This window comes from Macaca thibetana, chromosome 8 (assembly GCF_024542745.1).
Source record: "Macaca thibetana thibetana isolate TM-01 chromosome 8, ASM2454274v1, whole genome shotgun sequence".
NCBI lineage: Eukaryota > Metazoa > Chordata > Mammalia > Primates > Cercopithecidae > Macaca > Macaca thibetana.
The window spans coordinates 14884638-14910831 of NC_065585.1; the positions used below are offsets into that span (position 1 = coordinate 14884638).

Below are 26194 nucleotides of genomic sequence, written 5' to 3' on the forward strand. Positions count from 1 at the left end.
AACTAGGAGATGCCACAAAGCGGGCTTCTGGGGTGCTGATATTGTCGTTTCTTGATGCTAGTGGCGGTTACATGGTAAAGTTCACTTTTTGATAATTCATCAGATGCTGAACTTAGGATTTATATACTTTTCTGTAGGTATGTATATTATATACCAATAAAAATATATTTAAAGTATTATATACAAGGAGGTTGTGATTTGGCTTATAAATTATATGTAAAATCGAGAACCTGAAGCCTTGGTTGTGATTTGGAAGAGCAGAAAATAAAAGGGATTTATTAAATAAACCATAGTATATATATAATAGAACACTGCACACCCTTTTAAAAAAGAGAGAAACTCAAGTAGTCTAAGTCTGAGTTTGAATCCTAGCTTTGTTAAACTGGTTCAAGTCAAGTATATTATTTAACTTCCAGGAGTCTTACATTTCCTTACCATAAATTAAAAAAATAATATCTAATGTGCAGGGGATTGTATGGACAAAAGGAGAGACCATCTAAGGCCCCTAATACACTGCCTGCCACATAGTAGGTGCTTAACAAATGGTAGATGGGGGAAAAGGACAGCTAGATGAATGCTTGAGTGCCTTCTCTATTTTAATTCAGTGATTCCACATATAACATTTGACCAGCCTGATTTTATAAAGAGCTTAATGAGAACCATTATTTGTCTCAGGAAGAACGGTCAGTTCTCTGTAATGTGATGATGGTTTGTGCCTGAGGCTCTACACTTGTGAGCTGCAAAAAGATCTTTGCTTTACAGCTGTGAGATGCTGCTGTATTTACTGTGCTGAAGGCCCCCTCCATGTGACTCTTTTCCAAATGTTCTCCCTCAAGATGCATTTCATCCCTTGGCCACAATGACCACATCACTCAACAGCTCATACAAAGGCTCCTCTACTGGGGGATATCCTTCTTCCTGTTCTTTAAAGGATTTCCTTGATCACAGCTGCCCTGGGTATGACAGAAGGGAGAGATTGTTCCTGTATGGATGTAAAGAGGAGAGAGTTCAAGGGCTATATGTGTAATTTGGGTACAGCTTCCTCCAGTAGACTGCACCCTCTTTGTGGATGGGAGTGGCACAGCTAACTGAACATTGAATCTCTCCAGTCTGAATTAGGGGTTCTGTGTGCCCTCCTAGGTTTGTACTATTAGAGTAGCCTCTAGTGACATTTGGTTTTAAATTTTAAATGAATTAAAATAAAATGTAAAATTCAGTTCTTCAGTTTTAGCCACATTTCAAGAATTTAACAGCCATATATGACTAGTGGGTGCCATATTGGATAGTGCAGAAATAAAAACTTCTCCATCATCACAGGAAGTTCTTTTGTTCTTTTAGACTGATACTGTAGGAGAACATGTATCCCACTGTATTGCAATTATTAACCATCTCTCTTGGAGTAGATAATGAGTCTTACCTTTGTTGATTAGGATCACCTGAAGAACTCTTAAAAACAAAAACAGGAATCTCTCAGACCCTTACCCTAGAATTGTTCCAGAGTAGAGCCTAGCTATTGAGATTAAAAAATATGTTATTCCCCAGCGGATTCTAACTTGCAACTAAAATTAAGAACTGTTGCACTGGCCTATGAGCTTTTTGATAAGACTAGTACTATGTTTTTCATCTTCGTAGTTTATGCATTTGTCAAGGTAATTTATTAGTTTGTTCAAAAAGGTATTTATTGAGCACCTATTATATTCTCCTGTTCTGGGCGTTAGGTGTTTGGCATATCAAAGTCTCCGCCTTCATGAATTTTACAATCCAGTAGGGGAGAGATAAATGTTAATCAGATCATCAAACTGGAAAGTATTTATAACTAGAAACTAGGATGTGCTATAAAAGAAAGCTTACAAAGTGCAAAGGGTGAAATAGGAAGAAGGATCTGAGGTAGTATGAGGAAGGTACTAAGGGAGTACCACCTGGAGGAAATGATATTCGTTGTGTATTTATGCTGTACTAGGCTAAAGCCAAACAAGCCGATAAGGTAAGTACCATTGTTCTCATTTTATAGATAATGAAACTGAAGCTTAGAGAGCCAAAATAACTTGTTCAGGGTACCATACCTGGCAAATAACAGAAAGAGAGCCCAGCTGCCCCCAGCTTTGCTCTTTACAGGTACTTTGTATTTGTCTTCTACCTAACACATGGCAGGGTTAAGGGTTGAATGAATCGCTACATGTTGGCTGGATGGGTTACTACCTGGGAAGCTCTCTGAGACCAGCTATTAATATTCACTAATCATGAATATTCATGAATGGATCCATCAAATGGAAACTCCCAGCATTGTAATCTGTGGGATGACTTTGGTGTTTCCCAGATGAGACCACAAATAGTATTACCATGGTCCTGTCTCAGAAATATAGGGACAAACTCAGATCCCTCCAGGTTCCTCACAGACTATTGAGGCCTGATAGGGTTTCTGCAGTCATGAGCAAGTATAGTATAGCTGGGTTTATGGACAACACTATGACGTTTAATTCTTTAAAAATGACTAAATGAGTAAAACAGTGGTGTTGCATAGCTTTCCATGATACATGCTCAGTGGAATCCAAGCTGTTTCCCTGCAAGGGCTTTTGGCCTCATCCAGAGAAACCACAAGAAGCTGAACCCTGCTATCTGTTTTCCAATGCATTTTTATAATTTTCTTGTTTTCTCACAATGCTTAAGTGATACAAAACCCATGGGATACTTTTTGAACATTTAAAAAGCATTTCTATATTTCTGGTTGGAGGTTACCAATCACTCAACTTCACAAAGTGATTTGAAAGATGGCTAAACATTGTGAAGCTTGTTACTCTTAAAATGTGCTATTTTTACACATAAACTTTTATCAGTACTAGTACACAGTATGAAAATGAGGGGTTTTTGGTTGTTGTTGTTGTTTGTTTTGTTTTGTTTTGTTTTTTAACAAATTGTCTCCATGCAAGCCCTTTAGTTTCAAGATTGTTCTGGGAATTTGTGTCTCACTTTTCCTTGTTGTGTATGAGGACATTTTAAAAAACAAAACAAAACTCAATTCTGTGAACTGCTTAGACCAATGGAAAATTCTCCACGCTATTCAGTTTTCCTGTGTTATTCTCTAAGTTTTGAAGTTTTAACATTATTAATCTGTGAAACAGATTGTCATTTAGGAAGTCTGCCTTAGTGGTCCCTCTCCCTTTTCCCTTTTCTCCCTCCTTTTGCCCTTTTGCTAATGTATGATTAAAATGACTAGTTTCTTGGGCACTGTGGAGGTTTTAATTTATTGTAATTCTTGGGCAATTTTCTTTACAAAGATAGAGCCTAATCCCCCTTCCCCTTGAATGTACCACCAGAGTTATTAACTCCCTTCTGATGAATAGAATGTAGTAGAAGTGATGCCATGTGATTTCCAAGGCCAGTCCATAGGCAAGATAGCTTCCACCTGGTCCTTCCATTCTTTTTCTGATCATTTTCTTTGAAGGAAGCCAGCTACCATATTGAGGATACTCAAGCAGTCCTATGGAGAACTACCACACACTTGCCAGCCTTGCAGGTGAGACATGGAAGCAAATCTAACCCCAGGCAAACTTTCAGACAACTGTAGCCCTGGCTGGCATCTTGATCTTGATCTTTGTGAGAGACCCTGGGTCAGTACAGTAGGAGTGGGGCTGGCATTCCCTCGGAAGCATAAGCATGTGAATGCACATAAGTCAGGTGTGGCTTGAGAAAAGAGCTTACTGTTTGCTTCTCAGTATTGTTTAAAAAACACAGTGTGACACTTTTACAAATGGAAGCATGTGGTTCATAGTAAGCATGGGTATACTGAGTTTTCTGTTCTACCAAATGAGTTAGGTTGAAAACATTAATCTTTTTGAACAGATACATTCTCACACAACACAGTTACAGGTATACACTTTTTTCTGGGAATAGGAACTCAGGATATTCCTGCTACTAGGTCTTTTTCTGTGTTAAAGTTTTGGCTTTTTTTTTTTTTTTTTTTTTTTTTTTTTTTTTGCTCAAATTAAATGAACATATTATTATATGGCTGGTACCTTAGAATGTATGCCAGGATATATTCAGAATAAATGATAGCTTATTGGTAACACATGCTGCCCCTTAGAATCTATAACATTGTTGGTCTGAAAGTTGAGGCTTGTAAATCCTTTAATGTTTCTGGGCAAGAAAAAAATGATAGTGGTATATAATTTGATCACAAGCATATGATGTGAAAGTCTTATTTTCAAAACACAGCTAAATTGTTGTAAACAGTTTTGTAGCTTTTTCATTACAAGAAAGACAGCCATTGATTTTATTTCCTTACATTTTTGTCTCCCATTCCCTTTCAGTTAGAATTAAGTAGTAGTTTTATAAGAGAGTATTTGTGTTTTTTAAGGCAAAAAATGTGTGGTGTTCTCTCCAGTTTTTCATTTTGTTAAATTATGTATTTTAAGAAAAAGCTCATAGTGCACAAGGAAATCTAGGATTTTAAAGGTAAAGTACTCAATTTATCAATGGATAGGAAGCAAATGCTTTTGTAACCAAACAACTTCATTTGAGCTATTTTTTAGTTAAGCATTTCCTCAAACTTGAAGGTATAGTGTGAATTCAGTTGTAACTAGAGTTGGTAATTAGGTTCGGTGTCTTACCGTGGTGTCATGTAATGCTTATTTTAATCCTGCGGTGTTCAGTGGGGAGAATAATTCTCTTAACGGGCATATGTAAGAGGTATAATAGATTAGAATAAAATGTCACAAGGTGTACAAAAGCAGCTTGTCTCTAGGAAATTTTACCTTTTTTTGCTGTTTTCAAGTTTGTGGATAACCAGATTTTTTTTTTAAATCTTTTCGAATTACAGTAAATTGATTAATAAAAATAACAATTCTTAAGCTCTTAAAAGGCTTTAGATAGAAATACCATGATTGAGCAAAATCTAAACAAATTTCTTTGGGCCTTCAAGGCATTTTGAATTCTTGTGGGTCTATTATTACTCCTTGGGAAGTGAAAACAAATTAAAATAATGAGTTCCTTCAGAATGGTCAAGGAAGGGTTTTTTTTCCCCCAAAAGTGAATATACTTACCCAGGAGAGCATTACTCCTTAAATTATGTGGGGATAAACTGGAGGGATTCAAAAGAATGCTGTTTAAAAATCGGTGTCTCTTTCCAGAATAATATTAAAACCCCAGGCTTCTTAGAAAGTTTCAATTTTGGATCCTAGTTATTGGCTCGCATATTCTTTTACTTGAAATTAGAAGCTATTCACTGCGTGTATGAGCCTGTGTATGCACTTCCTCTATTTTGCTGGTTGTAGAATGAGTGCTCTCATTTTACTTAAAATGAGTTAATTTTTTAATGATGTGTGCTTCTATCTTTGGGGAATATACATCATGATAAATTAAGTAGTTTTAAATAATTTTATCCCACAACCACTAGTTTGGGGTTGGTGTATTTTTTTTTTTTTTTTTTTTTTTTTTTTTTGGAGACAGGATCTCACTGTGTTGCCCAGGCTGCAGTGCAGTAGCGCAGTCTCAGCTCACTGTATCCTTGACCTCCCAGGCTCAGGTGATCCTCCCTCCTCAGCCTCCCGAGTAGCAGCTGGGACCACAGTTGCATGCCACCATGCCCAGCTAATTTTTGTTTTGTGTGTGGGAGGGAGGTGATGTGTGGTAGAGATGGGGCTTCACCATGTTGCCCAGGCTGGTCTTGAACCCACCTCTGCCTACCACAGTGTTGGGGTTTACAGGCATGAGCCACCACGCCCAGCCTAGTTTGGGGTTTTTTTTTAAGCCTTAGGATGAACAACAAATTTGCTCTGTTAAAGGTGAATATATAAATGTGTTTCTATGCTTTAATGATTTATTTTGGTAAAAATAAATAATAGATGCCATTTGTTGAATACCTACTATGTGCCAGGTAGAGTCCATTGTGCTTTTCAGTCTTCAATTAATTATTTTCACTGTTTACATAAAGATTCAGATTAATGACTGTTAGGAACCACCTTTGAGCCTTAAACAGACCCTTCTTGACAACTACAGTCAAGATTCTATGACTTTACCTATGTCTTGCTGCCTCTTATTTCCAATTGCATTTTCATCATTCTTAAATGGTTTATGTCTCATTAAAGTAGGATTGTATTTTCCTGTATAAAGCTGTTGCACTTAAACCATGGCAAAGAATCTGCCCTCTGAAAACAACCGTGCCATGACAACCTCTAACAAGCAGTCATATGTGTGTGTTTAATTTTATTTCTAGTTCACATGTCAACGTGAATTTTTATATGTCTATTTTTACGACTGGAGAGGTTTCTCCAATTAAGCCTTTAGCAAGAAAGAATAACTACTTATTGATTTTGTGATGCCCCATTTGGGTATGCAAATCAAGCAGATTGTGCCTGATTCTGAAGTGGTTTTCATTGATAATCAGTACCATAAGACAGAACATTTAGAGGTTGATAGAGGATAACTTTGCTTGGCCAGTTTGTCTGTTGCATTCACAGGCAACAGGGATATTTTCAGATCTTCCATGTCTCGGGTAATTGATCAAACATGTACTTTTTTCTTTATGGAGAACAGTATGGGTGCTGAGGGGACTGGAACAGCCCGTGCTGATTTTTCTCACTGGTGTTTTCTGGTTTCTTCCCCCATTGTGAAAGTGCAGTGTGATATTAATGTGTTTACTGTAGAAAAATCAGATGAGCTAAAAGAAAAAAATAATAGGCACGTGTCTTTTTAAATTTTTTTTTCAAGTTAAAGGTTTGTTTTTTCCATTATTTAGATCCTTTTTTTTTTTTTTTTTTTTTTTTTTAAACTCAGGGTCTCATGCTGTTGCCCAGGCTGGAGTGCGATGGCATGATCTTGGCTCACTTCAGCCTCGCCGTCCTAGACTCAGGTGGTCCTCCCACCTCAACCTCCCGAGTAGCTGGGACCACAGGCACTTGCTACCATGCCTGGCTAATTTTTGTGGTTTTTGTAGGGACGTGGTTTTGCCGTATTTCCTAGACTGGTCTTGACCACCTGGGCTCAAGCAGTTCACCCACCTTGGCTTCCCATAGTGCTAATTACCAGCGTGAGCCACTGCTCCTGGCCCATTGTGTATATTCTGAATCACAAACACACACTTTTGGAGTACCCTGCACATCTGTGTTCTCTGTGGTCCTCATTATCTTACTTGTCCACATTTGAGGGTGATGCCTTTTCCCAGAGTTCTGAAGTGGAGAAGCCTAGTTGAGGTCATGTTTTGGGGAGTGTTCTATGCTGCCTGTACAGTGAGGAGTTGGGATGCTCCTAGGTAGAGAGCTGGGATGTGATCTCTACTCTGACAGGAAGTAACTAAGTATTTCTTAACAAGTCCTTCATTTCTCAGGACCTTGGTTTTTCTACCAGTGAAACAGAGATGATGATTTTTTTTCTGGTCTGTTTATGAAGTGAGATGAAGATACTTTGGTAGCCTCTAAAATGCCCTGTTTATACCCAAAGGGGAGTTGATAGTTTCTAACAATACCGCATTTCTATAGCAACTGATCCAAAGAGACCTGCCCCTTTTGATCGCACATGTGCTGTTGCCCTTCCCTCAGACTCGCCAACTGTGCACCCAGAAAGGGCAAGAAGCTTTGTCTTCAGATACAGCTAACATTTCTTCTAATTCCGAACATTGTGGGGTCATAGATAGACCCCTTAGTAAACCTCAGAAAGACAACACACGTTATCTGAACCTAAAACAAAAAATCTTACAAAGCAGAATATTTCAGTCAATTTCAGGGGTTTTTGGAACCTCTGACATTGAGATCAGAATCAGTGATTTATATAAACAATATGTTATATGTAATATGTGCTATGTTATATGTAGTATAATATATAATAATATATAATTGATTAAATAAACATACAAGCATTGACTGGAAATGCTTTGAAATGTTTTACTGACAGAGATTGATGATTAAAAATAATTCGGAGAGTCCAGGTGCAGTGTGGCTCACGCCTGTAGTTCCAGCACTTTGGGAGACCAAGGGAGGCGAATCACTTGAGCCCAGGAATTCGAGACCAGCCTGAGCAACATGGCAAAACCCCATCTCTGCAAAAAAAAAAAAAAAAAAAAAATTAGCTGAGCATGGTGGCATGCACCTGGGGTTCCAGCTGCTCAGGAGGCTGAGGTGGGAGAATTGCCAGAACCAGTGAGGTCAAGTCTGCAGTGAGCTGTAATTGCACCACTGCACTCCAACCTGGGCAACAGAGTGAGATCCTGTCTCAAAAAAACAACCACAAAATATAGTTTGCAGAGCACTGGTTCAGAGGGTAGCTGCTCAGGCTGAGTCCTGTCCTAGGCTACCACCTCATTAGCAGAACAAGAACCCAATGAGGTTTTATTATCTCGATTTTACATATAATTTATAAGCCAAGAAACTAACTCAGAAGGACTTAAAGGTCGTACCCAAGGCCATAATTCTAAACACTAAATAACCTTTGTATCCCATTGTAGGTGCTTAGTGAAAGTTTGTGAATTAGTAGTAAAATACGGGGTCCTATTTTTAAACACCTATTTATTTAGAAGGGTTGGCTCCATTGGGTGGTTATACTGTGGAGGCTGAAGCAGGGGAGGAATTGGTTGTGTCTTTGCTGCCTATTTTAGGGGCCAGATCTCAAAGCATTGCAATTACCTACAGAGCCATCAGTAAACCGAAGTGTAATGTGTACTTCTTCTGGCAGGTAGGAAGGCTGTATGATGAAGCCAGAAGAGAGAACATTTCTACTTCTGCTATAGGAGAGTGATGTTCAGGTGCTGTTTAAATCCTGAGTAATAGCCCTGTGGAACTCTTTGGGTATCTTTTCTTGGGGCTCTGTTATTTAATGGATTTGTCAGTGCTGCAGAAATGAGAATATGCATGCTGAGTTTCCAGATAACACCCCAGAGGCTGGGGCCAGACTCGTGCTGAGGCTTGGCTAGGACTTTGAAAGAACAACTCCAAATTCAAAATGACCTTCAGAAATTATAGAAATGAATCATCCAAAGTGGCATGGAGAAAAGCAGTTTTAAAAAATGTCCACAAGGCTTTCTGCCTCCAAGGACTTTGTCTTTAATCTTAACAATAGACTAATACAGTTAGTGGTGGTGGGAAAATGTAAGGAAACAGAGACTCAGGGAAGTGAAATAATTTGCTCATAATCAGCAGTTGTTTCCAAATTAGTGTTATAGATAAGAAAATAAGGAGCTTAGATCCAAAAATCCAGCCCTCATTCCCCAATAATATGGTGTCTGTAAAGTTAAAACAAATTTTTTCCGGGTCACAGGACAGGCGGCACTAAGTTTATGGATTGGTGTGGCAAAAAGGATCTGAGCAACTATCTGTTGATGAACAGGAACAGAGGGCAGTGCTTTTAAAACTTTAACCTATCACGGCACTTTGGGAGGCTGAGGTGGGAGAATTGCTTGAGGGCTGGATTTTGAGACTAGCCTGGACTACATAGTAAGACTCCATCGCTTTAAAAAAAAAAAAAAGCGAAGCGTGGTAGTGCATGCCCGTAGTCCCAGCTACTAGGGAGAGGCTGAAGTGGGAATATCACTTGAGCCCAGGAGATTGAGGCTACAGCAAGCTAGACCATGCTGCGGCATTACAGCCTGGGCAACAGAGCAAGATACCCTTTCTCTTAAAACAAAACAAAATCTTAACCTACCTAGCTCTAGATTGAAGGTGGTAAACTCTGAGGCAACCAAAGACTCCATGTTAGTTTCTGTTTATCTCAGCCCACCTAAGCAAACACTGGCTTCATTATTCCTGAGTACTTTATGGTACCTGTATGGTATGCTGCTACCTCTTGCCACACCCCAAGTCTACTTGTTAAACAACTATTCATTTTTCAAGTTTCTGCTCAGTTATCTTCTCTTATGAAACCTAATCCACTCCATTCAAGTGTCGTCTCTGTGTTCTTTTTTTTTTATCAAATATTAAATAGTTGCCTTCTTTAGAACTATAGGAGTTCTAAAGTTAGAACTCCTTCTCATGCCATATAGATAATTTCATTGCAGATGTATTAAGTATTTAAATATTGAAGTGAATAAAACTTTAGAAAGTTTAATAACTTACTTTCATAAACCCTTTCCTGTGCTATATAAACATTGTTTTGGGTTAAAGATTAAGTGTTTTTAAAAATACTATTAGAAGGCTTAGGAACATAAGGCAGGAAACCAAAAAAAGTCTTTTGCATACAGATTGATATATATGATTACATGACATTTTTAAATTTCTCTATGGCAAAGGGCACCGTTAACAAGTTACAAGATAAATGGAAGAAATATTTGCAACACATATTATAAAAGTTTCTATCCCTTGTACAAGACATTCTTACAAACTGATAGGAAAAATACTAGCATCGGAAAACTAAGCTAAATATGTAAACAGGCAGAAAAGGAAATGTTAATGGACAATAAAATACAAAAAGATAGGCTTACTATAGTCAATTTTTTTTTTTTTTTTTTTTTTTTTTTTTTTTTTTGAGACGGAGTCTAGCTCTGTTGCCCAGGCTGGAGTGCAATGGCCGGATCTCAGCTCACTGCAAGCCCCGCCTCCCGGGTTCACGCCATTCTCCTGCCTCAGCCTCCCGAGTAGCTGGGAGTACAGGCGCCCGCCACCTCGCCCGGCTAATTTTTTTTTTTTGTATTTTAGTAGAGACGGGGTTTCACCGTGTTAGCCAGGATGGTCTCGATCTCCTGAACTCGTGATCCGCCCGTCTCGGCCTCCCAAAGTGCTGGGATTACAGGCTTGAGCCACCGCGCCCGGCCTATAGTCAATTTCTTATACACATGTGGCCAGAATTAAAAAAGAACAGTAACATCTATGTGCTGATATGGTTGAAGAGAGTTAGTCCCTGTTACATGTGCATTGCTGCTGGGAATGTGAATTGCTTTAACCAGCTTCTCTGGAAAGAATGTGGCAGTATTAATTAAAATTTGAAACGTACACACTATCCCCCAGCAATCCTGCTTTTGTTAATATATTTTTCCAGCGGTAAAGTAATGGCATGTAACAGCTTGTGTGTAAGAGTATTTATTGCAGCATTGTGTTTTGATGGCAAAAGCTGCAGAAAACCTAGTATCCTCTCAACAGGGGGATTTGTTATGGAACATAATCACAGTTAAAATAATTAGGTTTACTTATATTAAATTTCATGATTTTTATTCCATAGGAAAAAAGCAAGCCATGGTGGTCGTATGTAATATCCCACTTATTTTTTTTAAAAGGGAGAAAGGGGTGAAAACACCTATATTTGTGTGTCTGTGTGTGTATGTATGTTTTTTTAAATTATAAGATGTCACTGAGATACACTCCAGATTATTAACTTTGCTTATTTTAAGGGGATGGGATTGGAAAAGGGGAAAGGAAATTATAATTTTATCTTTATATATCTCTGTAATAGCATATGAATTACTTATATAATTTTAAAAACAAATAGAATTAAATATTTTATAAGTGTGATTAGTGCTACAAAATATGTATAGGATAATATAAAAAGAATTTGTCACTTCCCCTTTTATGGCAGTGCTATGATTTATGTCACATATTACATGGGTTTATTATTACATTATAGCTTACTGTATTTTATATGGCTGGCACATGGCTGCTGGTAAGTATTTTTTGCAAGAAGGAAAAAGGCTTGTTTTATGAGAATCAACTATATGCAGTGAGCATTTTACTGAGCACTCACTATGTGCCAGGCCCAGCACTGGGAACTGAACATATAACTGTGTAAAGCTGGGACCCCCAGCTTGTCAAGAGGCTAAGAAGAGAATGAATAACAGGATGCTTGGTAGGTTACATTTACACTGAAAGTCAGGGTGAGTCCTGAAATTGTGATGGAACTTATAGACAGGAGAACTTTGGATAGGTTTTATGACTGGAGTGTAATAACGCACGTATCCCAGCTAGCCTCTGGAAGAGTTTTCTTCGTTCATAAGGATAAGATGATAAACACATGTTTATCATGTGTTCCTCTGGACTCTTAACAAAGAAGGAGAACATGCGTAAAGACCTTGGAAGAGAGGCTAGGCTCCCAGGAAAGAGTATGGGAAATTAAGGAAGTAAGACTCTGGAGTGTGGAATGGTACTTAGCATCTTATGAACATCCACTGCATACCAGATACTAGATGAGGCACTTCATAGTCTTTCTCATCTATTTCCCTTAATAACCCCATCAAGTAGGTATTAATTACATTTTAGAAGACAGAGTCTGAGATGATATATAAATTGCCCTAGATCACAGTTTATAAACAGAAAACGTGGAATTTGATCCACAGTCATCTTATATGTCCTGGAATCCTCCAAAAAATACCATGTTTAAATTAGCATCCATTAGCATTAGAACTCCAGCTCTGAATTTTAGGGTATATGAAATTAACAGAAGTAAAGGTATTTTTAGACTCATGCCATATACTTTATAGTCATTGTCCCATTTCACGTATGAAGTTGAGGCCCAGATAAGTTAAGTGCCATTTCCAAGGTTATATATGCCCAGTTAGAACCAGAGTGGGGATTCAGACCCCAGTCTCTGTGTCACTGAGGCCTGTGTTCTGTGTGATCTTTCACCAAATGATGTCTAGGTTTGCCTGGTTGTGGTTTGGAATGCTCTTTAGGATGGATTTATGAGAGTATTCTCAAGGCCTTATTATACCCGTTAAGTAGAAATAATCCTTTGTGGTTTTATAATTTTTTTGTGTTTTTCCAAAAGAGCTTTTGTATTAATTTTGACACCTTTACCTGTTAGTGGCCAATCAGCAGGGGGCCGATGATGTTATTAGACCTGTTTTATATGTGAAGAAATTAAGGCCCCTAGGAGCTTCAGTCTCCTGACATGGTAGAGTCTGGAACTAAGACCTGGATTTTCAGGTTTCTCAATCACTTGGCATCTGGCTAAAGTTAAAAGACTTCTAGAGGCTCCTACACTTAACCAAGTACACTAGTTAGGAGCACAGGCTTTAGGGTCAGTGCCTGTCACTACTGCTTCTTATCTGTATGACATTGGGGCAACTTGCTTAACTACTCTAAACCAGTTTCTAAATTGTGAACATTGAACAAGATAACGCAGGAAAAATACTTAGCATACTTCTTGGCACATTAATCAAAAATTGTAATTGCAAATAATTATCTTTATTATTACTTTGTCAGTATTATTACAGGACAGGAAGTCTTGTTTTATTTACCTTTTTGTTCCTGATATTTGTCATCAAGTCTTTCACATAGTGGATTCTGAATAGATATTGTGGCACACAATATTCTGGTATTCACGATAGTCTTTCCTGAGTGTGTCAGTGGAGAAGGATAGGTTTTGGAATCAAATGAAGTGGGATCTAATCCTTTCCTCACCACTGAGTTTCATTTTTCTTATCTATAAAGCAACTGCCTTGAGGGAGTATCACATGAGTTTCAGGATATTCACTGTGATTGAATCCCTCTACATAGTCAGTGCTTAATAAGTAGCAGCCATAATTAGAGTTGCTGAGAATCGAAGGTTAGGTTGGCAGGCAGTCCAGTCCAGAGGTTTTGTGAAAATTGCTCAGTTTGGTAAGATATAACACATGGTGTTAGTTAGACAAACCCGTCAGGGAGAGACCTATTCAATAATTGCTATGGTTCTGAAAGTTTTGAGGAAAGTCTCATTGGATGAGTATACAAAGAAAGTTTAAAGAGTATTGAATTTTAATGTATTCCTAAGGTATTTGCTATTGCCAATCCCTAGGGATAGAAACTCTTCTGCATTGTCTGAAGCCTCTGCCTCCTGTCCACGGGGTAAAAGGCTGGCTCCAATGCAGTGGCCAAAGATGAATAGTTGGTATGGTTGTCATCATTGTGTCATTGCCATTATAAATATTTATTGAGCTCATCGTGTACCAGGCACTTGGCATGCAATATCTTATATTTAATAGCATCTCTATGAGGTAAATGCCATTATAATTTCCATTTTCCAGATGGGGAGGATGAGATTTAGAAAGATAAAGCTACTTGACCAAGGTACCACACAGACAGTAAATGATAGACTTAAGATTTGAACCTAGGCCTGTCCTACTTTAGGATGTGGAGTATAGGGGAGGGAAAAAACATTCTTGGCTGACATCTGCAAATTAAATGGACAAAAGACAAATTAACAGGAGAAAAGGCTTATTTAGTATGGACATAAGGGGCCTCACAGAAAAGAAATGAAAAATCCCGAAGAAGCAGCTAGGCCTAGGAGCTTATATACCATTTTAGCAAAGGGCAGAAAATTGTGGAGAAGTGACAAGACAGAGAAAAAGAGGTTTCTAGGAATTATAGGGCAGTAAATTATAGGGAAGATAAATATAAGGGGGAAACAAATAGATGATAGGGGTTATTTTAACAAGGTTTATTTATGCAGGTTCATCTTGGTGCTGACATTTCATCTCTTGTGACAAGGGTTTTTCTCCTCTTCCTAGAAAGGAGGTGGGGGAAACACTTCATAAAGGGAGATTTATGCCTTACTTTTGGGCAGAATATTTTCTTCCTTTCGTTTCCTTCCATTCTCCTCTCCCTTCTTCCTTCCTTCTTTTTCTTTTCTTTCCTTTCTTCCTCTTTTCTTTGTTCAAGGTCTCACTCCGTCACCCAGGCTGGAGTGTAGTGGCACAATTACCACTCACTGCAGCATCGACTTCCCAGGCTCCAGCAATCCTCCTGCCTCAGCCTCACAAGTAGCTGGGACCACAGGCTCATACCACAGTGCCTGGCTAATTTTTGTATTTTTGGTAGAGACCGGTGATATGGTCTGGATCTGTGTCCCTACCCAAATCTCATCTTGAATTGTAATCTGAATTGTAATCTCCACGTATTGAATTGTAATCCGTATTGTAATCCCCACCTTATAGGAAGTGATTGAATCACGGGGGTGGTTCCCCCATACTGTTCTCATCGTAGTGACTGAGGTCTCACAAAATCTGATGGTTTTGTGGGGAGTTTTTCCTTCCTTCACTCTGCACTTCTCTCATACTTCTCCTCGCTGTTACCATGTGAAGAAGGATGTGTTTGCTTCCCTTTCCACCATGATTCTAAGTTTCCTGAGGCCTCCTCAGCCATGCTGAACTGAGTCAATTAAACTTCTTTTTAAAATAAATTACCAAGCCTTAGGTATGTCTTTTAGCAGTGTGAGAACGGACTAATACAATGGGGTTTTACCATGTTGCCCAGGTTGGTCTCAAACTCCTGGGCTCAAGCCATCTGCCCACCTCAGCCTCCCAAAGTGCTGGGATTACAGGTATGAACCACTGCACCCAGCCACCTTGCTGTTTCTTAATTGCTTTAAGCTCAAAATAATAGTTATGCTGAAGTGGTTTGTTTTGGGGTGGCATATTCTAATTTAAATTCCCTTATTTATGAGCTGTATGAACAAGGGTTAAGTGTTTGTATCTACACACTTGGATGGTAATAGTACTTATCTCATGGACTGTTAGTAAGAGTGAATGGAGTAATGTATTGTATCTAAAGTGCTTAATGCAATAACATACAGTCAATAAACTAGCTCTAATCATGATTATTACTGGAATAGTAATACTACAGTAGTAAATCGGTGATTAGTTTATATTAGTCATCTCCCCACAGAAATGCTGGTAGTTGAAATCCTGATGAAGTGGCCTTTTCTGGTCTGGTTGTGAAAACTAGACCAGATTTCATTCTTGTATCATTTCATTCTTATTTGAACTGAAAGGATTCACCTAGCTCTTAGAATTATCTTGCAGGCCAGGCATGGTGGCTTATACCTGTAAATCCTAGCACTTGGGGAGGCCAAGGTGGGAGGATCACATGAGCCCAGGAATTGGAGACCAGCCTGGGCAACATGGCAAGACCCCATCTCTACAAAAAATTAAAAATTAGCCGGGCCTGATGGCATGTGCCTGTAGTCCCAGCTACTTCGGAGGCTGAGTTGGGAGGATTACTTGAGCCCAGTAGGTTGAGGCTGCAGTGAGCCATGTTCATGCCACTGCACTCCACGCAGGTCTACGATAGCAAGACCTTGTCTCAACAACAACAACAAAACAATTATCTTGCCTTCTGCAACAATGTCATGGATGCCAGAAGTTTCTTGGGAATATTGGGAAAGAATGTCTCTTCTTCACGGATGAATCACATTTCTTTCTGCGTTCTTTTCTTTTATCCAGTCTCTTTCTCACCTACTTACCCTGGCCTCCACTGTACTGTGTGCCCAAAAGTCTCCCAGCGCTCGCATGTAGTAAAGATCTTAAAACAGAGCTGCATCCTGCTCTCTAAAACCTCTTGAAGTGAGTGGGCCATTTTCTGCCTTACCAGTCCCTCTCCTTCAGACACACTTGTTCCTGTGGCAGTGCTCCACCACTGCAGCTTTCTTTCCCTCCTCTTCCCTATACTTCTGAACTGACATTCCCCTCAGATGGCTGAATGTACTCTGCAATGTGTTCATCCCTTCTGCCGTTGCCCTTGCTGTTTCCTCCACCAGAATCATGGTTCTTTGCTGTCTCACTCTCTGTGCCTGTTGAAAATCTGCTGGGTAAACCCTTAATTTTGTACACAGGTGTGTGTCTCGGGTACGTGTGTGTGATCTTTCTAGTATTGACATTGATAACTTTATAATAGAGTATGTTAAAAAAATAATTAAGACGTAAGACCTGTGTTTTTATTCTGTTTGATATTACAGACATTTCTCTGTATTATAAGTAGTCATGGATATATTGCGGTAACAGTAGCTGACATTTTGGGGCACATGCCACATGTCAGGCACTATTTTAAGCACCTTACATTTAATTTTCTGTCGTTTTTATTTTCATAGGATTATTATTATTATTATTATTATTATATTACCCCAAGATATGTCTTACTAAACTGTTATATCTCTAAGCTAGGCAATGTTTTTATACACACACACACACACACACACACACACACACACACACACACGTGCATACATATATATGTGAGACATATATATGCCAGTATATACACACATACATACATACATATGCATATATATAGAGAAAGAAACTACGTGGTTATTCAGCTGTGGAATTAGCAAAACATACAGGACCCATGACCTAGCCTATACTTAATCTAGTCTTCCGCCTCACTCACGTCACATTTCATGTTTCATCTACCTAATAAGCATAATTCTTCCCTTGCAGAACTAGTGAGGGTGAAATATGAGACTGTAGAAAGCATAAGCATTTGGGTCACAGAAGGTTCTCAGCTCCTCCCAGCACCTTCTTCCCATGGCCTGTCTCTGCCTTAGCCCTTAGCCAAGTCCATCTTATTCTTCAATGAGTCTGTCATCACTGATAGACTGAGAGCTTCTTGTAATTCTTTCTAACCTCCACATGAAATTTCAATTGAGAATAATGGCTGTATCTAGGGAGGGAAGGAAAGAGATTGGAATTGGGTAGAGGGACAGAAGTAGGGGAATAGGGGATCATTCTTTAATATTTTATTTATTAAGCTGGGTGGTGCATACATGGATATTCGATTACTCTAACAAATTATATTTTTCACTTGAAATATTTAATAGTCTCAAGAAAACAGCCTGTATACCTATTTTTACTACTGAGGTGCTTCCCTTGGGAGCAGGTAAAATGAACAGACAGCTGAATTCTTTTTTCATAGGTCTCCAAAATCAGAAGAGGATATCAGATGAGGTAGGAGTCTTGGTGGTAAGGTGGGACCTCTTTGGCCTCAGACATAAGGTATCAGGAGTAGCTCCAGCACATGAGGGAGACACGTGTGTCCTCTCGGTTGAGCTGGTGTGGCCTTTCTTTTGTGTTTTTCTGAGCCGCTTCTCTGAGTGAACTTGGACAGTAACCAGAGCTGCATTTTTTAATATCTCAGCCTGAGATGCTGACAACCACTGCAGGCACCATGAATTTTTAATGTGGTGATTAGAAGGCTGGCTAGGGCCTCATTTCATTTCACTGGACTGCTGTGACACTTGTTTCCTTCATGGTATTTAGACTTTCTGGGGTATTTCCCAATCCAGACTCATGTTCTGTTTCATGAGTGCCCATTGCACCCATGCACTTACTGAGGTGTGTTTGAAAGCAAAATTTAAAAATTTGGTCTCAATTATTGAACATCCTACGCTGTTTCAGAAGGGGATGCTTCTTAAATTCCTGAAAAGGAATTCAATAAATCCAGGTCAACAAATATTAACCAAGCCACAGCTTTGAAAGTCCAGCTCACTGAAAGATCTACAGCAGTGTCCATTGGGTAGGGATGCAGAAGTGAACCATAGGTAATCCCTGCCTCTTGTGGTCTGGTGGTAGGAAAAGATGTGTGTGTGTGTGTGTGTGTGTGTGTACATATATACGAATATATATGTGCATACATATATGTGTGTATATATACATATATATATGATAGAATGTGGTAGAAAATCCTGCAGTAGAGGTACAGAGAATTGTGGGCAAGGAAGGATTGTTTCCAACTAAAGGAAGACTTTATGAAGAAAAATAATTTATTGTAAAGCCTTTAATGATACGACTTTGATAAATATCTGTTTATTCACTTATTCATTCTGTAAATACTATGTAGGGAAATTCATGCTTCTCTGTGCAGCACAACAGAGGAGGGAGATGGAGAGTTGAGTACAGGCATCTGAAATGCTTCCAAGAGAACGTGGTATGCATCACTTCCACTCACATGGCCTTGGGTGGTGCACGCCATATTTCCTGCCTTACTTCAAGAGTGTGGGGAAATGCAGTACTCCTTTCTGTAACCCTGCAAGGATTGGAAACTCGGATATCCATGGCAAGTGGTAATGTCTGCCACAAGAGTCACAAGATCTGATGCACAATATAACAGTGTTACGTTGGATGCTGTGTCAATACCAGATTACTGGGAAGCAAAAGCAGTAACAGAGAGACCACTTCAGAAGCAGAGTGTATTTGCCATTGCCACAGATAGGGGACTGTGAGAAAAAGAGGGTTTGGGAAGAAGATCAAGAGTTTGGTTTTAGACATGTTAAGATTCAACATAATAACAGAGAGTGGGTTTGTCTGGGCTGGGGATATCAATTTGGGAGTTATCAGCTGTTAGAAAGTATTTAAAGTCATAAGAATGAGATCCCAAGAGAGTAAGGAAAAATAGAGAGGAAAGGGCCAAGACTGAGGGGCCTCAACATGATGAGGTCAGAGAGATGAAGAATCAGCAAAGACAATGGAGAGGACCAGTCATGAGGCAAGAAGACACTCAAGAAAATGTAATATCCTGGAAGCCAGATGAAGAACATGTTTCAAGGCAGTGGGGGGTTATTGTTTATGCAGTATTTGCTCTGTTAAGAAACTGTTATATACTTTATGTCAGCTCATTAGTACCACAATTCTGTAAGGTAGTTATTGGCCTCATTTTATGGATTGGAAAACAAAAGCTCAGGGAGGAGAAAATTTCACCAGTTAATATTTCTCATGTGCACCTAATTCATCTGATCCAATTCTGAACATTTTGCAGCAAGAGATGGACTGTGAAAAGCATTTTACAAATACTATACCTCAGACCTGGAACTTAGACAAAATTAAAGGAAATGAAGATTAGTTGCAGGGAAAGAAACCTGTTAGGACACATGAATTTTTCTTTTGCCATCCAAGATTGTTTTTCCAAGGAGAATTTTCTCCTTTTTCAGATAATCATAGTTTCTTTCTTCCTTTTCCTTTTCCCTTTCCTTTCCTTTTTCTTTTCCTTTCCCCTTTCCTTTCCTTTCCTTTTTCCTTTCCTTTTTTTTTTTTTTTTTTGAGATAGAGTCTCATTCTGTCACCCAGGCTGGAGTGCAGTGGCGCAATCACAGCTCACTGCAGCCTCGACTTCCCAGTCTCCAGCATTCCTCCTAACTCAGCCTCCCAAGTAGCTGAGACCACAGGCGCATGCCACAACACCCAGCTAATTGTTAATTTTTTGTAGAGATGGGGTCTCGCCATGTTGCCCAGGCTGGTCTTGAACTCCTGGGCTCAAGCGACCTGCCTACCTTAGCCTCCGAAAGTTCTAGGATTACTGGCGGGAGCCACCATACCCAGTCAATCACAGTTTCTTAATTGCTTGAAAATGGGATGTAATTTGACCCCTCAACCTATGAGGAATTAGTGGATTAGCTGGACTATAAATGAACTAAATTCTGTAAATGAAAAAAGGTAAGGCGAGGCGCAGTGGCTCACACCTGTAATCTCAGCAGTTTTGGAGGCCGGGTAGTCGGATCACAAGGTCAGGAGTTTGAGACTAGCCTCACCAACTTGGTGAAAAATACAAAAAATTAGTCGGGCTTGGTGGTATGCATCTTTAATCCCAGTTACTCAGAAGGCTGACGCAGGAGAATCACTTGAACCTGGGAGGTGGAGGTTGCAATGAGCTGAGATCATGCCACTGCACTCCGGCCTGGGAGACAGAGTAAGACTCCGTCTCCAAAAAAAAAAAAAAAGTAAAAGTAAAAGGGAAAATCTTCCTTAGTAGAGTGAGTTAGAATATTTAGTGTACTCCTAACCTAACCTTTGGGATGTGTGCAATAAATAATTGATACAGTTTATGCTTCCATTTTGAGGATTTGTAGTGATCGGTATTCAAAATAACTTTTCATTGTGGCAAATAATAGCTCAGTCTCCTTTCTTCTTCTTTTTTGTTTTTAGATCATGTACAAAATGAAGAAAACTATGCACAAGTTCTTGATAAGTTTGGGAGTAATTTTTTAAGTCGAGACAACCCCGACCTTGGCACTGCGTTTGTCAAGTTTTCTACTCTTACAAAGGAACTGTCCACACTGCTGAAAAACCTGGTAAGACATTACATATGTGAGTAAAAAGAAGTACAGCCTTTCCAAAATATTATGTCATATGGAGAACATTTCTATAATCCTTCCCTCTCAATCCTTGGTCCTAGGGGTGAGAAAGAAAAAAAGCTTTTTAGACCTAAGTGACTTCTGCACCTCAACTAAAAAGCTTTTTAGTCACCTAGGATTTGCTTAAAGAAAATCCCATTGTGAAATTCCTGGAATTTGTACCTTTGGCCCAGCTGATAGAGTAGATTTATTGAAGCTGAGAGAGAAACTGCTTAACCTGAGTTCTCTTCCACATCTCTACCATTGATTTTTTTTTTAAAGATTACCTTTAGCAACTTTTGCTTTTTGATTGGCTAAAAGAATAATGATGATTTCTGTGTCGAACATACATTGGAAATACACATTGAAAGTATATCTCACTTGTGTGAAGGTGATCATGCATTTTGGTTTCTGATTTATGAATAATGAACCTCCCTCAACTCCCCACATCCTTTTAACCCCTGACCAGGAAAAGGGTTTTGAGATTTAGGGAGTCTCTGGTTTCCGAGGTAAATGACAGGAAGAATCCCTAAAGATCTGAGACACTAGAGGTGCTGGCCCCAGGAGGCAGACCCAGAGATGGGGGTGGTGGAGGAAACTATTTGCCAGGCAGTCATGTATAGGCATCCCCATGTTGTGCTGCAACGCCCTCCCCAGCCCTCACACCATATGCACACTTAGAAAGGTTCTGGGTAACACCACCTGGACTGATGCTGGTTTTGGGGGATGAAATTATTTCTCTGAGGGCCACCCAGTGAAATAATTTAATCCTCCTAAGTCCCCAGAGAAAGGAGTACAATGAGGTTGAAAGGTGCCAAAGGAAAACTATTTATATCATGCTTTTCCAAGTTAGCCCTGCCCTGGAGAAGAGGAGCTGTTCCCTCTTCTCTCCCAGTCTCTTGGTATTGTACTTTTATCTCCTTTAAGGATCCAGAACTCAGGCCCAAGATGGCCTCAGCCTAGGTCAGTTATTCATATAACAAATAGGCTTCTATGGCCTCAGGTGATAATTTGTCATAAATCCATTAGATACAAAAGGTTAGTTTACAGATGAAGATAACCTATTTGAAAAATGAAAACTACCTTTCTACACTCCATTAACCTGTTTGGCCAATTGCAATATTCTTTTTCTCTGTCACAATAAATGAACAGATGTGTGTGTGTGTGTCTGTCTTCCTGACAGTTTTTCTAATTGGTGATGTATGCCATTGAATTAATATTACACAGCAAATAAGCAAATCTAAAAGAAAATAAATGTTGAACATAGAAATATTTATTATATTTCAAAAACTTGGGAAAGAATAATTTTGAACTTAGGCTCTAATGTTTATGCTTTTGGATTTAAGAAATCCATGATATTTTTGTAAATCTTAGATTACATAAACCTCATTTATTCAGAAGAGCACCCTCGGTTTTCCTTCCCTCTGAGCATTGCCTGCACTTTCACTGGAGGCCTTGCTCAAAGTGTTGTGTGGTAGAAAGAGAGGAAGCAAAACAAGACTCTGACGATTCACTTTGGTAATAACTGGTAAAGGACTTGGCTCGGGCAGAAAGCTGTGTTTTCTCTGAGATGGGTGTTTTCGCATTGGTATCTTGCTTTAGTTTCCAAGAGACCAAATGTATTTGGCTTAAGTCAAGAGTCATCACCTCCAAGGTTCCTGGACCAATCCATCTCTACACTTTGCTACAATGCAGGTTCCTTTCAACTGTGTGTATATGTGCCATACACACAACTCAGTGGCCATTCAGGCCAGCATTCATCATCTGCATTTGCTCACCTAATTCATTTGTTCATCTCCATACAAAACCAGCTGAGATTTAGTGAATGCTTTTGATGAGCCTGGCAGTTTGGTGGGTGCGTTATGTAGATTATTTCATTGAAGACATTACAACAATCCTGTGGTTACTGTACCTTTAATCCAGATGAGGAAACTGAGGCAAATTGAGATTGTAACTTGTTCATTTACACTGTTAGTATGTGTTACAGACTTGAAGCCAAACGTTGTGTCTCTGAACCCATTGTCTTTGCTCTTCTACAGTATCCTGCCCCTGTCACCTCATGCTCTGGTTGTGCTGTTACCCTAAGCAGAAGTACTGATCAAGCTACTCCCATATACATACCTCAAGCTACAGCCCTTTTTCCACACCCACTCCCCTTTAAGGAGTAGAAGTCTAAGAAAAATCTAAAGGAAATTGCTGGAAAACCTAATTCATATAGTAAAGAAAATCAGATTTTGCCTTTGAAAGTGGTGGTGGCATTCTTGGTGAGGGAGCCAGGTAGAAGAATCAGTTTCTACTGTAGTTTGGTTACTAAGAAAACATTATTCTAATTGAATAAAAAGCAGCGCCAGGGGTTTACACAACTTGGTAACTGCCAGCAACTTTCTGCTTCTCTTTTTATGCTTTTCCAGGAAAGGGAAGAGCAAACTAGGCAGATTGATAGGGCCGCACCTTGGAGTAGAGGGCTCGGGGGTCAGGGTTCTGGATCTTCGTGCAGCACCTGCGGCCCTCAGCTGAGCAGCACTCAACACCCTCCTGGGGCTCAGGAGTACCCACCATGGGAACCCATACTTCTCAGAAGATTCCCAAAAATCGTATTCTCTTAGGCTTGTGAAGGCCAGAAACATTAAGCAAACTGACACAGTTGAAATGCAGAAATTAAAAGTAAAAGAAAGTACTTTGGTACTTTTTAGACTTTGTAAATTGTATTCTCAGTTCAACCAGCAAGTACCTAAAGTCTATTATGTTCGAAAGTCTATGCTAAATACTAAAAAATGTTATTTTCTAATTAAGTATTGCTTATAAAGAGTATTTTAATAGTTTATACTAAATCATTACTTATTTTTTATAGAGAAAAAGGAAAGGATAGATATGCGGGCCAGGTCTCATACTAGCTTTTAGCTTTGACTAACCCTCGAAGAGAAAAACATTTGTTATTTGTCAGATGTAAGAAATCACTATTGCAAGTGTATTGTGTTTAGCAGTTTCCAGGGCAGTGGTCTTAAAAAATATCAGTGCACTAAATGATGGTAACTATCTCAGCCATCATTGAGATGCTTGGGGTTTTTTTCCTTTTTCAAAACTGTCTGTGATTATAGAAAGTATGATCAAGTGCGATGTTATGTGAAAACTCCCAAGGGCTACCTACAAAGATGTTGGCATTAACAGTGCATAGGCCTGAGGCTGCTTTAAATTAACCAAACGTCTGAGGACTGCGAAAAGGATTGCAGTTATTGGTGATTACTCTGTGAGCTCATACCACAGTTGATACACCAAGTCAGTTTTAAAGTAACTTGTTTTTCTTACTCCCTCCTCCTCCAAATCATAGAAAATTGTTCCTATAAAAAGTTTTTCTACCTCGTAACGTAGGATTCGAGAGACTATGAAGCATAGGTGGTTGGAGGATCATGGGTTTTGGTCTCAATCACACCTGGAATCCTAGTTCGCGCCTCACTAGCTTTATAGCCTTTGGCAATTCACTAAACTTTTCTACTGCTAGTTTCCTTGTCTCTAAAAATAAATAATAAGAGTGACTGTTTCTTGGTAGTGGCAGGATTTCATTGAGATCAGAGAAGCAAGTCACTAAGCACAATACCTGACACAGAATTTGTTTCAGAAATACAAACCTTAATTGTTATTTACATCTTCTCATTTTATTTTTAAGGTAACTCAATGTAAAGACAGCTATCAGTCATATCCCATTTTAGAGATAGATGTACCAAATCTTCAAAAAATATATACTTGCAATGATGCAATTAGGGATTGAGCTCAAGCCCTGTGGCTACAGATCATGCCTTGTTTCAGTCTTGCTGCCCCATGAATTACATTGCCGTGATGGATTATGTGGATGATGAAGGCCCACCTGACAAGGTGACCAGGGCCTATCCTGGTGATCACTAAACTAATGTGTGTGTTTAGCGTGCAGGGTACTTTCTTGGCTCTTTTTTGTCCTTTGATTTCTCTCATTTGTGAGTTATAGCATATTGGAAAGAGTGAGAGTGTTAGATGGTAGTTCTCAAACTTCTTGGTTTTAGGACCTCAATCTTAAAAATGACTAAGGGCACCATGTGGTTTCTATTTATGTGGACTACTTCTATCCATATTTACTATCTTAGAAATTAAAACTGAGACATTTTTCATGTGTATTATGTATTTTAAAATAATAAACCCACTTTAAAAATCTATTTTTATGGAAAAATAACTATTTTCTCAAACCAAAAAACATTAGAAGAGTGGCATTGTTTAACATTTTTGTAAATCCCTTTAAAGCCAACTTAATAGATGGTAGCTATATTTTCATGTCTACTTCTGTATTCATTTTGTTGCAATTTATTGTTTTGGTTGAGGTAGATGGAAAATAAGGCCTCACACAGGTCTGTATTGGGAAAAGAGAAGAGTATTTTAAGAGCCGTTTCAGGTAATCTTTGATACTACATAAAAACTTGACAAGTGGTCCTTCCTTAAATGTTATTAACGGTGTGAATCTGAAACCATGTAAATGAACATTATTTGGAAGCTGTCAGCTCATGGTGGCAAATTCAAGTTTTCCAAAATTTTAACTTCCTCTGAAAGCACTGTTTTTATCATTAGCAATAAATGCTATCAGTTGTTTACCTCGAGGTGATAAGCTCACTTCATTCATTTTCAAGAAAATGTTTGTCAAATACCAGAGTCTGAATAACCATAGTTTGCTAGTCTTTCTTTCAAAAAAAAAAAAAAAAAAAAAAATTGGTGTTCCACTAATAAACAAAGCCAGTTAGTTCAACTTGCAACTCAAAAAATTACATTAAGTGCTTTTCCTCAAAACAACCATATTTCAGTATGCCTAAAAAGGGCTTTATTCATACTTCCTATTTTGTCAAACAGAACATTAAAAAGATGCATTTGAGGGTCAAGATGTGATGAAAATCGTTTTACTTTTTCATTATGGGCATTCTTAGATGAAAATAGCCTCTTTTTTTTACTGTAAGAGCAAGACCATGAAGAATACAGTTACTTCACTTCGTGGCAGTGCCTTGATTAATGCTTAAGGCAGCAGCTGTTTTACTCACTGTTGCTTTTGCACTGTCAATGCAAATGTCAACACAGTGAAAGATTCAGATAACCTCTTAGTATTATTATGAAAATAGTTTGGACCTTGGGAACCTGTAGGGGCCTAGGCGCTATACTTTGAGAACCACTGGTGTCAGAATTTGAAGGCTTTGTTATGATTCCAGCCCTACCGTTAAGTAGGTTAATGTAGCCTAACTTACGGAAATAAATTTCCTCACTAGTAGAATAGGGAAAGTACTTTTCTGCATACCTTATTGGTTGTGTAGGGATCAACTCATACCATTCATGTGAAAAATATTGTAACCTACAAAGTCCTTTGTACACACTGGATTATTATAATATTAATAGACTACATTAATACTAGTATTACTATGGT

The 26194-nt window shown here is 38.8% G+C and overlaps 1 protein-coding gene across 5 annotated transcripts in view; it reads left to right on the top strand.

The window, feature by feature from the left end:
• Window positions 1–26194, top strand: part of ASAP1 (ArfGAP with SH3 domain, ankyrin repeat and PH domain 1) — a 395931-nt gene that overhangs the window by 203723 nt on the left and 166014 nt on the right. For all 5 annotated transcript variants that reach the window (XM_050801573.1, XM_050801576.1, XM_050801575.1 and 2 more), the window contains one exon: window positions 20579–20724. In XM_050801573.1, coding sequence (XP_050657530.1) covers window positions 20579–20724 — 146 coding nt within the window. The remainder of the gene's footprint in view (window positions 1–20578; window positions 20725–26194) is intronic.